General features: G+C 42.1%; 1 protein-coding gene across 1 annotated transcript; it reads left to right on the top strand.

The window, feature by feature from the left end:
• Positions 1-365: 365 nt before the first annotated feature.
• Positions 366-3,263, top strand: LOC147422328 (uncharacterized). Its single transcript, XM_086503113.1, has 5 exons — positions 366-774; positions 1,020-1,661; positions 1,969-2,374; positions 2,460-2,537; positions 2,855-3,263. The coding sequence occupies exons 1-5, from the start codon at positions 770-772 to the stop codon at positions 2,903-2,905; spliced, it is 1,182 nt and encodes a 393-aa protein (XP_086359239.1). The 5' UTR covers positions 366-769; the 3' UTR covers positions 2,906-3,263.
• Positions 3,264-14,715: the final 11,452 nt, after the last annotated feature.

The following is a 14,715-nucleotide window of genomic DNA, read 5'->3' as shown; positions in this document are numbered from 1 at the left end:
AAGGGTGCATATTTTTGGAGAGAACTTGGGTTGCGTGTGTGCACATTGTGTAAAAGGGAGTTGTGTGTGTGTGTGTGTGTGTGTGTGTGTGGAGGGTTCAAGGTTTTCAAAAATGAGATGTACGTATTTAGAGAAAGGAAAGGAATTGTCGTCTACTGCTAGAAAGCAAAGCGGCCCAAAAATAATTCTAGCCTACACACCCATTGCCATTTGTGTGAGTGCCAACTTGCCAAACCTCTCTCTACACCCTCTCTCTCTCTCTCTCTCACACAAACACACACTCCCGAGTCCCGCCTCTCACATACACACACTGCGAGGAACGTTTCCCTTCATCTTCCCTCCCCCAAATTTTTTTTTTTGGCGCAAATCCAAACCCGATTAGTTGCCCACTAATCAAACCCACTTCGCATAAAACCAGCTCTTTACAATCCACGCCCCCTCCATCATCATCGTCATCTGCTTCTTCAGCAGAAGCATCCACAAAACTGCACTCACCCAACGCACACTTGCGCATTCTCTAGGGCTCTCTCTCTCTCTCTCTCACACACACACATAGCCTACACACAATCAATCAATCTCTCTCTCTCTCTCTCTCTCTCTCTCTCCCACACTCCTCGTCTCCAGCCATTTTCCTCTCCCCCGCTGCAAGGATCTTTGATGCTTTCCTTCTCTCTGTACAACTCTCACGTCTCCTGCTCCTCCCACCCTTGTTTCGTATCTCTTCTTCTCAGCCATCTCCTCGTCTCCTTCGTCCGCTTCTGCTGCTGCTATGAGGTTGGTTACCTGCGCACTGATCTGTTCGTTTCTGGCTCGTAGGTTTCTTTGTTTTGCCTACCGCAACTCTCTACTTGTGTTCAATTGCTGCCTTGATTCCGATTGACGTGCCTCGTGGGGCGTTGGTCATGGCGGGCTGTAAAACCTGCTGTCTTTAAGAATGAATTGTCGTTGTGCTAATTAGAGTAGAGAGTGCTGTAAGAAAACGTGAATTTTGTTTAACGCCTTCTTTGGTGTGTGTGCAGGGAGCCAGGAGGGGGAACGCTATTCTCGCAGGTGATAGAGAGGCCGAAGCTGAGCGTGAAAGTAGCGGCAGCGGTGGCAGCCGAGAGCAACGAGAGTAAGAGGCGATTGAGCAATGGGGGGAGCACATATGCGCCGCAGAGCTATGGAGGAGCGGTGCCAAAGTCGATGCTAGGTGGAAGCATTCTGCAGGCCTCCGTGCAAGCAAGTGCTATGCAGCCGAGGCTGAAAGGAGGGAGCGTGGGGACGATGGTAGTGCAGGGACAACGCCACAGCACCTTGGAGATGCATGATCTTTCTGCGATGGAGCGATTGAAGGAGCTGCGAGCCAGATTGGAGCCCCTTCTCAAGACCAAACCTGCTCACTCTCCTTCCCTTCCTCCCCCTCCCCCTCCTCCTCCTCCCGAAGAGAGCAGTACTGCGGCTGCATCCTCGCTGCCACAATGGGGTCTCTTCAAGAGGGCCCGACGTAGCAGATTTGAGGCCTCCAAGCCCATTGGGGCTGCGGCTCCGGCCAAAGCTCTCCCTCTTCGCTATGCAGATGAGGGTGTGAATCCTGTTCGTGTACATGGATGGTCTCACTCTACCTCGGCGTTCATAGAATCTGACGGCTATTTTGGTAGAGGGGCAACAGCAGCGGCAAGGTAGCGAGAGAGAGAGAGAGAGAGAGAGAGAGAGAGAGAGAGAGAGAGAGAGAGAATGTTAGCGTCTGTAGATGAAGAGGGAGATTTGTCTTTGCCTTTGCGAGCAAGGAGGGAGATTTTACCTGTAGCGTGGATATGAGCGTGTACGTTGTGCGCGCGCGTGTGTGTGTGTGTGTGTGAGAGAGAGAGAGAGAGAGAGAGAGAGAGTGAGAGAGAGTCCTTAGATGTGCTCGTAAACGTAAAGAGAGAGATGCTTTGTTTGTATACTATTTACATTTCTGACTACAAATTGGTGGTGTGCATTCAGAAATGGCGTGAACAGCAGAGCCTCAGCAAACGGTTGCCCATCTGCAAGGCACGGAAACATATTTGGAGAGAGGACAGGTGGCTTGGCTGGCCCATCTCACAACGGCGAGCCAAGCACCTCGGTGAGACAGAGAAGTGAGGGGAGTGCGGAGGCACCCCTTGTCAACAACTACAGTAATGGTCACATGACGGGTGCAGCTGTCCATATCAGCAGGACGTCAGAGGCCGCAACTGGATCTGCTTCCTTGAATGCAAAGCCCAGATTGGAGCTGCAAACGTTAGACTGGCCTCGGCTTAACATTGGGCTCTCCCGGAAAGAGAAAGAGGATGATTTTCTGGTTTTCAAGGGAAGCAAACTACCTCAGCGTCCCAAAAAGCGCCCGAAAGTCGTTGAAAGGACCCTCCATGTAAGCCAGTGTTAATCTGCTTGTCCTTTTGCAACTGTTGCCATTTCATGTTTGTAAAGATCTATCTGACAAACTTATGTTGCAGTATTGTACGCCGGGGAACTCTCTCTGTGATCTGGCAAGGGGGCGCTATGATGTAAGGGAAAAGAAATCTGTGAAAAAGGTATGTGGTTTGATTTCTGTTTGGACAAATTTGTGGTAGTGAAGTCTCCTCTTTGCATTATTTCCCAAGCTATGCTAGGATTGCTGGTTAGTGAAATGTTGGATTTGAAATTTTTTTTATACTACCTAGTAATGGCATTTACAGAGGCTTGCTTGAGTACATCTTATGGTATCCTAAATTGCTCAGAAGAGGATTGGGTCGTAAATTGCCACCGCAGTGTCACCGTTTTTTGTAAACAATTGTTTTTATGTGGAAATGGGCAAGTTTCCTCTGAGGATTTGTTTGATTAAGTGATTTCTTGTTTCTGCTTTTGACAGAGGCCCCGAGGCTTGAAGGCCATGGAGAGCATGGAGTCCGATTCGGAGTAAGGATTGTGGGTCTTGGAGAGTGATTTCCTGAGGCCTTTTACCTTTTCTAAAGGTTGTAGCATGTTTATTTAGGGATGTGGCAATTGCCTTTACTCTTACAAGGTCACATGAATGTTGCGGACCTGTTGAAAGAGAGAGAGAGAGCCTTCTGCCATCATTGTTTTATTTGGGTTCTTCACATGAGCTGACCAACACACACTAAAGAATATTTTGGCTGTGCGCGCACGGTAAAAAATGGGTCCGTTCATTGTAGTTGTAGAGATCCTTTGTTCCTAATATACCAGTAGACTGTATGCAATGCAAGTCCATACTACACATTGTGCATTTGGATTCTTGTCATCAAAGAATTGTTATGTGATCTGCAGATTCCATGTTGTCATTGTGGACTCTCTCGCCCAAGTTTTCAAGTTTTGATTATTGCATGGTAAACATATCCATGCCTCTAAACAGGTCAGTTCCAGCTATGTGTGGAGCATATGCCTGCAAATTCTGTCAAAGAGGTGCTTTTCTTTCAGGTACAATGATTTGTGTGATTTGTCATTTTGTCAACTCCCACTTCCCACTGTTGTTGTGGGTGGATGTTCTTAGGCCCATTTTAGGGTGCATGTTAGGTGAGTGAAGGCTTGGTCTACCAAGAAAGATTCAACTAGGTTGAGTAGAAAATTCCAATCTTAATTAGCATATTTGTACTGCGAGGTTAAGGCACATGATTAAGAGAAACTCCCTTATGCTTTACTTTGCTAAATAAACAAGTAATGCTTTGCATTTTAGGTTTCCATCTTCCTTTGATGTGTGCATAACATAATGCAAATGGGTGGAGAAAGAGCCCATTTCCAATTTGTCCACCTTTCTCCCTTCTCCTCCAAGGCATGGTTTAACATCCCATTAAGATACTTAAGACCCTTAAGATGCAAGGACCTATTTCCAATTTGTCCACCTTTCTCCATTCTCCTCTAGGGCATGTTTTAACATCCCAAAAAGATACTGAAGATGCCTTGCACTTATACACAAGAAGATTTAGAAATTTTCAAATGTAGGAAAACGGAGTCTTTTTCAATGTTTTTCATACAATGCATAATATTCATGAGCTTTTGCTCGGGAGGCACCGCAGGACCACCGGCCCGGTTGTATGCCGTGCCTCCCTCACAATCACAATGTGGGAATTATTGTGAGAATTTGTCCAAAACTTCTTGTGTTAAGGGCCGCATGGACTTCGCATTTTGTCAGCACCGAGGAATTGTTGATGCGGAGTTTTTTTTAGCCCATGTGAATACGACATGCTTTTCTAAAACCTTGCCATGTGGGTGGAAAGAAATAGTTTTAGCCCCCCCCCCCCCCCCCCTCTCTCTCTCTCTCTCTCTCTCTCTCTCTATATATATATATATATATATAGCACTCATCTTAAGAAAGGCAGTGCCACAGTCTGTAGAGGCAGACGGCTTGTCTTAAAATACCTGCATGAGGCTTCTCCTTGTTACAATGAGGAAGTAGTTTCTCCTTATTGGGTTGAAGAGTAGGCATGAGTTCGGTGTGGAAGAGGTGCTAGGGAATGATGCTAGTAGGTAATGGAAATTGATGTGTTTCTTACATGTTTAATAGGACATGCAAGAGGCATCTAAACCAACAACATTTGAAAGAGACTAGGAGGGATTTGAACCCGTGAGCTTGCTGGCAGTGGGGCACCCTCTAGGAAGGGTAAGATTGTAATAGCACAAATTTTTCATGAGCCCCACATGATTGTGTCCAATCTTTTAGCGCATGTCATCTGATTTGCTATGTTTCACAATTATGTGACGCCCAGCCCGAGCATCGGGTTGTGTTGCGTTGTGCGCCGAGCACATGCCGCTCCACACACACAGCAGAAACTTGCTTGTCAGAATTCAGTGGCAGAACAGATGTTCATGCTTGCAAAAACGAGGCACGCAGGGCCATAGGGACTCAACAGCAGTTCGTATATTCGATTGCACTCAACATGTGTCCTAATGTCGTGTTGACCGCTTCAAAAGCAAAGCCCGTTCTAAGTTCTTGGTATGGTTCTCAAAATTTCTAGTAGCATTGAAATGCAATGTAGAACGTCAAAGGTGTAGGCCGGGTTCAGATGAGCCCTGTGGATATCTTCTACTTTAATCATGTCAAATATCCAAGAGCACATGCATAAGGCACCACAGGGTTTAGACTAGGCGCAGGAAGAAAAATGCAAAAGGGGCATCGATGCTCCATAGCTAAATTTGATTGGTTGGAGTTGAGGCCCTCTTCCGCTGGCCCTCCATTTTTCTTCCCCCCCCCGCCCGCCCGCCCGCCCGAAGAGTTGATGATGGCCTCTCTCGGCCCCCTTCACTTTTACACTTTTCCTCCTCTGCATTGTTCACACTAGGCGGCGGCGGCAAATTTTCGAAGACTTTTTTCTTTCGTCAGTTCAGTCTAAACCTAGCCTTAGCCATCTCGACCCATTCTTCATTATATTTACAACAATCCTTTTGGCTAAGTTATACATATGGAAGCAATGTAGTATTTATGAGCTCTCCCCCCTCTACAGTGTAATAACGAGTACCTTTTTTGAGAGGATTGAATCTTTTTAGTCTTGCATTGTCTAATCCATATGGCCATAATATGTATGATTCCCTTCATCCAAATCCTTCTTGTTCTCATGCAATTTTGACTTCAAGGTATCAAACTTCAAAATGGTTCTTCCCATCTATAAGCGTATCATCCATGCACAGGATCAAAGATAAATAAATTCCAATCTATAGCTTTCTTCATGTATAGGTAATGATCAATTGGCCCCTTCTCGAGCTTGAGATTTCATCTATGCATTCAACTTGGAATTCCTTTCCTTAGGGTAAGGGAGCCAGTTTGGAGGCGTTTTGTGGAAACATGATATTTTTGGGGGGGATTTTACAAATCTCATCATTTTTAATATTTACGCATTGCACGAGATTCCTCATAAAAAGGCGAATCAAATAATGCCAAAATTACGTGCGACCTTTAAGCATTCTTTGCTTTCGATAAAGATACCAAATATTTGGTTCGATTCTTTTACAACAATCCTTTTAAATTTGATAGTGCCATCCCTTTAGAGCTTGTCATTGCTTAACATGGCCTAATTAGACCGCGAGGGATTTTTGCCCAATCAATAAGCATAATGCGCTAGGCTTGGCATAAATTGTTCATGTGGCGTAGAAACCTTTAGGTCCTTAATGCTATAGGTTCTTGTGTTTTGGATTGGCTATCACCTTGGCATTTCCACACCACTTGTTGGAAAGTTGCCACTAATCTGTGCACATTTGAAGATACCAGGAGCTTCACTTTTCACTATTTTGTAACCCCATCGACAACCTATTCTTTGCATATGAACTGGCGTCACGACATTTTATCTCAATCTCCTTACGGATGATTTTATTATTTTTTTCTTAATGAAGATCATGAAACTGCTACCAACAATCTAATAAAATGCAAGATCCCATAAATTATAGGCCAATCCACTACTTTAGCCATAGCCAACAAAAATACACTTTAGCCAAATTCCTCCAAGTTTCTTCACAGTCGGCAAAATACTTTTTTAACTTTGGTTATAGCATCTTTCAAAGCTATTTTGGCACATGCACAAAACAAACACTTTCATAAGACGGTTTTATGCCCACTCTATGCTTCTTTTAAATACTACTTTCTCCTGACTTTTTTTGGTGATCTATTGAACTCTTTGTTTTGACTTCTTCAACCCAAAAATTACATGTAAGTTTGATGCAAAACTTTTGATTTATATGATTCATTCTCTATGTAGCTCCACTTTGGGTGCAATCATGAGGAGCATTAAGCTCTCTATTAATGGCCATACATATCACAATCCTTATACTCTTATTTTAGTGATTGATTTTGAATAACAAACAACCAATTGAATCATTGGGTATGTCCAGAGTCCTCCATACTTTATGAGTTGTTTCAATTATAAAGGTAAATAAATATTCATTACCACCTAGTGAACTTGGTGGGCAGACTTGGCTAGCCAACTAAACCACAAACCTTAAGGTGATGGGGACTCTGTCCTCTCACATGTTGGAAACTTTTACTCAACATCGGTTCTTCCTAAAAACTTTCAGCGTGATTTAGATTCATAAAAACACTATGCTTTCGATATATCATTGAATTAAAAATGATCAAGTACAAATATGAAGGAAATAATGCAAATAACACTTATAACAAAAATTGCATGAGACATTGTAGTGCGTACAAACCATGTCGCCCAATCAATTTGTTGATATGCACCTTCCACCTCTTTATTGAGTGAGTTGACTATAATTCAAAATCAGAGAAATATAATGTAAGCATAAACCAAGTATAGCTAGAGTGAGAGAATTGATTGCAAAATATAGCATGTACAGACCATAAATATATTTTTTGTAGCTTTTTTTAATGGAGATTTTGCGTACTTTGATGGCTCTGAAAGAGGGTCAAAACCCTAGCTCACCTACCAAAGACGCTCCCAAAGAGCTCATGTTCCTTGTGGATTGATAAGAAATACAATTGATTACTTAGAAAGTGCAGACATATGATGACATGATTTTGGGAGCCTCTTTGCTTTTATAAACTTAAGAGTGTACTTGAAAAAAAATTAGAACTTGATTTGAATTTACTTAAACTCCTCAACGAGTGAGCGAAATGGACCGATATGTGTACCACGTTCATTGTTTCAAGAAAAGTTACCAAGTAGGGACTGATAAAATTATGCAGACAAGATGGTGTTGAACATTTTCCTCCATTACAGAATACAAGATCTATAAAGCGCAAATTTCCCATTGTTCATGCTAATATGTTGAAAAGAGAAAGACCTAAAATAACAAAATCCACAAAACAACATACAACAAAAATGGAAAAAAATATGTTTGCAATACTGTAGCAAAAACATGAAAGAGTACGACAATAGGGGGAAAGCATTCATATTTCTCACAATTTGTTTGTAACATTCTAGCATAGACAAGAAAGAGCAAGACAATAGTAAGATAGTAATCGTGTTTCTCACTATTGAAAGGGTGAACCTTCATGAAATTTTTATTTACACGATGCAATGTGTATCTATCAAACAAAAAACCTCTTGTATAAAATGCTAATGACAATGCATACCTCCATCAGATCACCATTGAATAAACTCACAAGGAAAATCTTAGGTATAAATATCTCAATCTTCAGTCAATTGGAAAAGCTGTAAAGACAAACAAACTTTAGCTTCTTGAATATTGATATGCTTCCAAGATATCAAAATGAGAGCAAAAAAACTTCCCTAAAATCCACTTAGCACTTTCAAGACCATGATTTAATTACTTACGATGGAGCATGTTACAACGGGAGAAAGTGGTATGATGTGACGTTGTACAACCTACAACATCAGAGGGAGAGAAGATGCCTAACTGGATCAATGGTTGCAGACTTAAGAAATACCATCTACCTCTCACTGCGAAAATGTTGAAAAAGATTCATGCAACGAAGGAACAAGCTCAAGAAATTCAGGAACAAGCAAAGGAGGTAGCTAGGTTGCGGATTTAAAGCACAAAGAATGATAGAACAACAGTCCAATTTGACAGCTAGAAACACCATCTCCTCCTATTGAAGTAGTTCAAATCGAGCCGAGTTGGCTTGGAAGTATGGATATACGCATCAATGTCCAACTCGCATGATGGAACAATAGAAAGAGCACTTGTGGATATTGGAGCACGCGTTAATGCCATGCGGTATTCTACATACCTCAAAATATCAAACTCCATGATACAACCAACAAAAATCAAGCTTAGGGCAACTAATAGAGGAACATTGGTCAGTTTGGGACAAGCCAATGTCTCAATCAACATGACAGTAACCACTGTCCGTATCAATTCCATATCATGGCAGATGCGGATCTCAATGAAGAAATCATCTTGGGAGTTTTTTGGATATGCACTTACAAAGCAGTTCCATATTGGCAGAATGATACTTTGAAGTTTAACCTCAAGGGCGCATCATATGTTACACCCTTGGCACAAAAATATTACATTTAGAATGTATAGGCTCAGTATGATCAGTCAGACCCATGGAGCCATAGCCAGCCATCCAATCGCAACAATCTACAAACATCCGTGGGAGAAGGGTCAAGCAAGTTTGGGTACAAAAATCCATCATGGAAACCAAGCCGCAATAGATATGGATACCCAGCTTTCAAGAAGTCGGAACCTTCAAAACAAGCCTAAACGGTGGATGAAATCCAAAAAGCAACCCAAGGCTTCAAAAAGTTCCCCTAAGTACAAATGGATTTTCAAATTCCAATTGGAGAAGTCAACCCTCACCATAGGACCATCTTGAAAATGGAGACCTAAACAATCAAATCAAGTCTCCAAAATCAACCTTCAAGTGGGTACCTATAGTCAAGCCAAGCCAAATCATCAACCAACCAATAATACTTACTTGATCAACAATCAAAGAACGGGTGATTCGTCTACAAAGACTTTTGTTTGGAAAACGCAGTTTAGATGAAACCGTGCAAGCAAAAACCACTAAAAAATCCGTTCAAGACCCACCTCTTGCACAGTATGGTGTTATCAATGCATCTCTTCCATAAGCATAATAGGGACACATTCACATTTCACGGCCTGGTATAGACACGTTGTTCGCGGCCATGCACATAGCACAAACCTTCGTGCAGGATGACTCAGAATGGGAAGGGGGAAGTAACAGTAGCTGAAGCAGCATATTGCAAGATCTTAAGCTGCAAGATGAGGAAAGACCATGTATATATAGTATAAAGTGTGTATTTCTGCTCAAATTTATGCTTTTATATCACCTTTTTAATTAGCAGAATTTTTCTCTTATCACACATAATAGTGAGCCATATTGGCAAATTTTGACGAGTGAGATGCCTAGAGTGAGAGTATGTACATATGAGTGTGAGGAATAATTTTGGTAAATTTTTGGACAATTAATAACAATTTATAATGAGTATCTTTCTTTTTTGACATGATAATGATAAAATTCTTAATAAACAAAGCCAAAAAGTTCGGTTCAAGTGCTGAAAGCAAATCCTAAATCTACAAAGCAAGAGCTTCGAGCATGTCAAATATGAAAGGATTTGGTACATGCCAAAATCTGGGCAAACTTACAATGGACTAGAATTGCAAAATCAAGGATAATTAATGACCACATGTCCAATTGATGAGCCGTTTGATCCGCAGGTGGTATGTCATAAGAAATATGTGCAAGAAAGGTAAGTATGCACATTGCATTCGGAGTAAGTCGGGCACATATAGTCAAGAAGGGCAAATTTGACCTCATTTGATTCATTCAGTTCAGAGAGAAAGCTAAAGATCTTTTGCGACCTAGAGCACTCCGCAATAGTTTTGCCTGCTATACAGCCACACCGAACATTCAATTTGACCATGCCTTGGGGAATGTGCCCTACAATTGGGAGTGAAAAGGACCTTGAAATCACCAAAAACCAAGCCAAATTGGAAATTCAGTCTCCAAATGGTCATTTTGATCCATATTGAGAAAAATTGAACCAAATTCAAGAAAAAATGAACCATTAGCTTAGGGATCATGTCCAGATGCTATCCTAAAAGTTTGGTCAAAGTCGGGTTCCAAACATGGATCGCAATCCATGTCCCCCTGAAGCAAAAATGTCAGAGAGTGGATGCAAATTGTGTGTAGTGGTCAATGGTTATGCAATGTGGCAAAATACCATTGTTTGATAATTAAAAAGTGAAGTCAATTGTCAAGTTTAGTAGATTCACAGAAATTGTGGTTTTAAGCAAAGTTTTGGTGTCAAAGAGCTCCAATTGGAATGAAAATCAACGTACATATGGGATTTGGGTACTTCTTCAACTCCAAAGCATCAGATGGACGGACATTCAGCTGAGCGGTGAAATAAAGCCCAAACACAGAGATACATCGTCTGAATTCTAGACCACTGCAGATGAAGAAGAAGATGAAGAGCAAGATATTAACGTTCTTCTAGTGCGAGCGATATCCACACGGAGACATCACCACACCCCTCTCTGAGGCCGGCCACACCACCACCTGCTATAGAGACCAAAGATGACTCTAAAAAGAAGGACACAAATCAAGAGAAAATCCCTCCGAAGCAAAAGGATCTTGTGGAAAAGGATAAAAAGTAAGGGGACAATGATCGGCACCTGAAGACAAAGAGACCTGTTGTTGCATATATTGCACTACTAAGTTGGATAAATTTAGTGACATTATCATTCAAAGATGCAAAAGTTTTCTCCATCACAGACATGCATACTTGAAGTGCTCGAAACTACTTAATATCAAGTAATTCATAACTATCATCCCCTCCCATAGCCACGCGGGTACCCTTTATGAGAGTATCCGACCGTGGCCCATCATTGGGAGGGTTGGGTGCATGATGCTCAAAATCAAACATGTGAGTCATGTTGATGTCTGAATCCATGGCAGCTTTGTTGTGCTAGCAAGAAAAGGAAGAATACCTTGGCTCAAAGATGACCGATGAACGTCGGTCGTATCCGTTGAAATCCGTAGCCACCCGTAATTAGCCTTGCTAATTACTTTGTCAATTCTTAAACGCTTGTTGAAAAAGACCATGTCAATTTTGAGCGTTTAAAATCGAGAAATTGTGCAAAACTCTATTGCCGTCAAACCTTCCTTTGAGATTGTTGCCGATCAAGCGGATGCTACCACTTGAATTTTTGTTGGAAGCCGTCCCGCCGTGCAGAGGTCGCCCAGAATTGTTGGCTATGGCAAGGTTCGCTAACTTAAATCTTCCTGAATGAATTTTGCCTGCTTGGAAATTTCTGCAAATTTCTGAAATGTTTTGAAATTCATCAGTTTGTAAACAAATTGTATGATCACCCCGGAAGTGGGTTGGTTGAAGAGGTGGAGGGGGGGGTGGCCCCTCGGCACCCTCCCTCGGAATTACTCGAAATTTATCTAAGGCCTAAAGGCCTTGGGCGCGAGGTGTGAAAATAAAGTTCTTTGGAGCTATGGCTATGATCTGCAGGGCGGCAGCAAGTGAGAGAGAGAGAGAGAGAGAGAGAGAGTTTGAGTCGTCTCCTTTGCTCCCTAGGCTGCGTGCCAGGAGCTCAAATTGATGCTCCTCCCCTTGCGAACCCAACGAGCTTGCTGGCTTTATGGTGGAGGTCAAGCTTCAGCTCCCTCCTTGTCTAAGTGGGCTTGCACATAGGTTTCCTCTCCTTCTTCCTCTTCGGCTCCACATCTATTGCATGTATTGCATGAGCATGCAATGGAAAAGGACCATGCCCTATTTGCTCCCAAAATCTTTAAGCTCTAATACCTTTAAAAGAACCCTGGGAACTCCTATGGAGAACCCTCCTTCTTAGTGCCCTTTATATAGCCCTTGGCCTTCTAGGGTTCCCTGCCCAACTTAGCAGTCGGCCCTTTGCCTAGGTCCTTGACCCCCTAGGGTTGCCCTTGGCATGACATGCACTCCAAGAGACGACATTCTAGACAGGAAGCTTCTCGAGCACTAGCTTTCTGGCCCTACTTCTATTGGCCATAGTTACCTCGGGGTCATTCCCAAGAGCCCTTAAGAGCATGCTAAGCCCAAGCGCGACATCTCTTTTCAAGAGCAGCTTGCGTAGAGCCACATGCCTTCAAGATGCATGTGTAGGTGATAGTGTCTTGAGAAAGACCCTCGCTTTGCATCTGTTGAAAACAGTCCCAAGCTCCTGGCCCTGCTCCTATTGGACATATTTTGCAATCAATATGTTCTAAGAGACAACATTCCACAGAGGAGTACCACATTTGGCATACATAGACCTAGTCATTGCTAAGCACACCAATTTTTTGCAACATCCCCTGACTAACAATATCAAAGTGAATTATTAAGCCCATATTAGCATTTTGCATAGATCCACATGCACTTCAAGATGCATGCGTAGGTGATTGCATTTGGATAGAGCATCTTGCATAGCCATCTTGTGTAGAGCCTTATGCCTTCAAGATGCATGCGTAGGTGATTGCATTTGGAGAGAGGCTCACTTTGCATCCACTGAAAATGTCATATAGCTTTCACACCCATCAGCACTATGCAATGTGCAAACCCCTCCACAACTAAGCTCTTTGTAAGAGCATCCGTTCATACATGTGGACCTTGACAAGCTTGATCCGCTTATCTGCCAACACATCCCACATGAATTGATACCTCACCTCTATATGTTTCATTTTGGAATGAAACGTGAGATTCGTTGCCAAAGCAATGGCACTATGACTATCACAATACAACACTCAAATTAGGTGACCCTTTTCCAAATTCCCCACTAAGCATGCCAACCACAATGCTTCCTAAATTGGCCTCTCATGCTGCAATATACTCAGGCTCTATAATGGAAAAGAACGTCTGTTACGAGATTGGGCACCCTATTGTTGTGTGTGGTTAACTAGAATTCGGATAGCTGGAGCGTAATGGGTAATTACTGTGATATCTTTTTATGTTTTACTAACTATGAGTTGATGACTTGTAGATTGGAGTTGTGGGAGTTGAGAAGAAGGCGTCAGAATTCCTCGGCCATTTTATATTTGCACAGTGTTTTAGATCTTTTATCAATAAGCCACTATCATCAACAACCTTCGTAGTCCATTTTAAGTTGTGCATGTTTCCTTGCAACCCTAATTCAAACAATTAATATCAGATCAGGTTGCGTCCTCCTGGGCTTATTTTCCAACAACTCCAGCACACGCCTGCTCACTTTCTTCAATTTTTATGAGCTTTGGTGATTTTGGTGAGCTTTTGGGAGATCTCGTAGAGCTTAGTCTGCCTAGATTTTTGATTCGGGCCCATTTCGGCCTCTGTTTCCACTACAAGCAGTATTATGTAGGCTATTTCGTCATTTTGTGCAAAATTTTTGTCTTTTTTTTTTTGCTGCATAGCAAGTCCTTACATTACTCTATGGTTTGTGTTATATATAACGTGTTGTTTTCGCTTCATTTCTTCTCTTTTAGGGCAGTTTTCACATCAGGTGCAGCATTTGCCATGGCTGACAACAACAGAGATTGTTGTTGAGGATAGATTGGGGATGGGAACAATTACCCTATGTGGGCTTATATGATGCAACATGCCCTCGTGTCAAAGGGTCTCTGGAATATTATGCAAGACATTGATGTACATCGTGGTTCTGAGGATGTAGGTGATGCTGAGGATGTTGTAGGTTTTGGTGGCAGAATTGTTGCTGCCAAAGTCGTTTGTTTATCGCTAAGCAAGCTCATTGGGATGTAAAACATGCACATGATCATGCGTTTATTGTGTTTTTTGTGAAGCGCACTATTACTCCTCACATTCTTTCAACAAAATCAGCAAAACAGGCTCAGGATATTATCGCTAGTCTATATGCAAATCACAATCAGACTAAATTTGCATTGCTGCGTAAAGACCTAGACTCGAAGATTATGCATGAGGAAGATGATATGGACACTTTCCTTGCTGGTTTCAAGGATATCAATGAGCAACTTATTTCTGCAGGCAAAGTCATTTCTGCAGTTCCCTTGTGCAGACTGTTCTTAATGCTTTGCCAGATTCTTACCATACTTTTGCTAGTATCTGGAGACTTATGACCCAAGGAAATCTAGAAGTTGTCAAGTTTGATGCATTACGCACATTGTTGTTGCAAGAGTCACTTTCCAAAAAAAAACATGACTAGACAACGTGCAGTTGAATAGGCTTTTATTGCTGCTCAAAGAAAAGGTGGTAACAACAATGTAGCTACTTCTCATGGTTCTTCTACAAGTGGTAAATCACATGTTCCTAATGCTTCTGCTGGCAAAAATTCATCGGGAAATTTTGGTGATAAGGGAAA

The sequence above is a fragment of the Adiantum capillus-veneris genome, chromosome 27 (assembly GCF_014529385.1).
Source record: "Adiantum capillus-veneris isolate H3 chromosome 27, ASM1452938v2, whole genome shotgun sequence".
Lineage (NCBI taxonomy): Eukaryota > Viridiplantae > Streptophyta > Polypodiopsida > Polypodiales > Pteridaceae > Adiantum > Adiantum capillus-veneris.
This window is presented reverse-complemented; position numbering and strand designations above follow the sequence as displayed.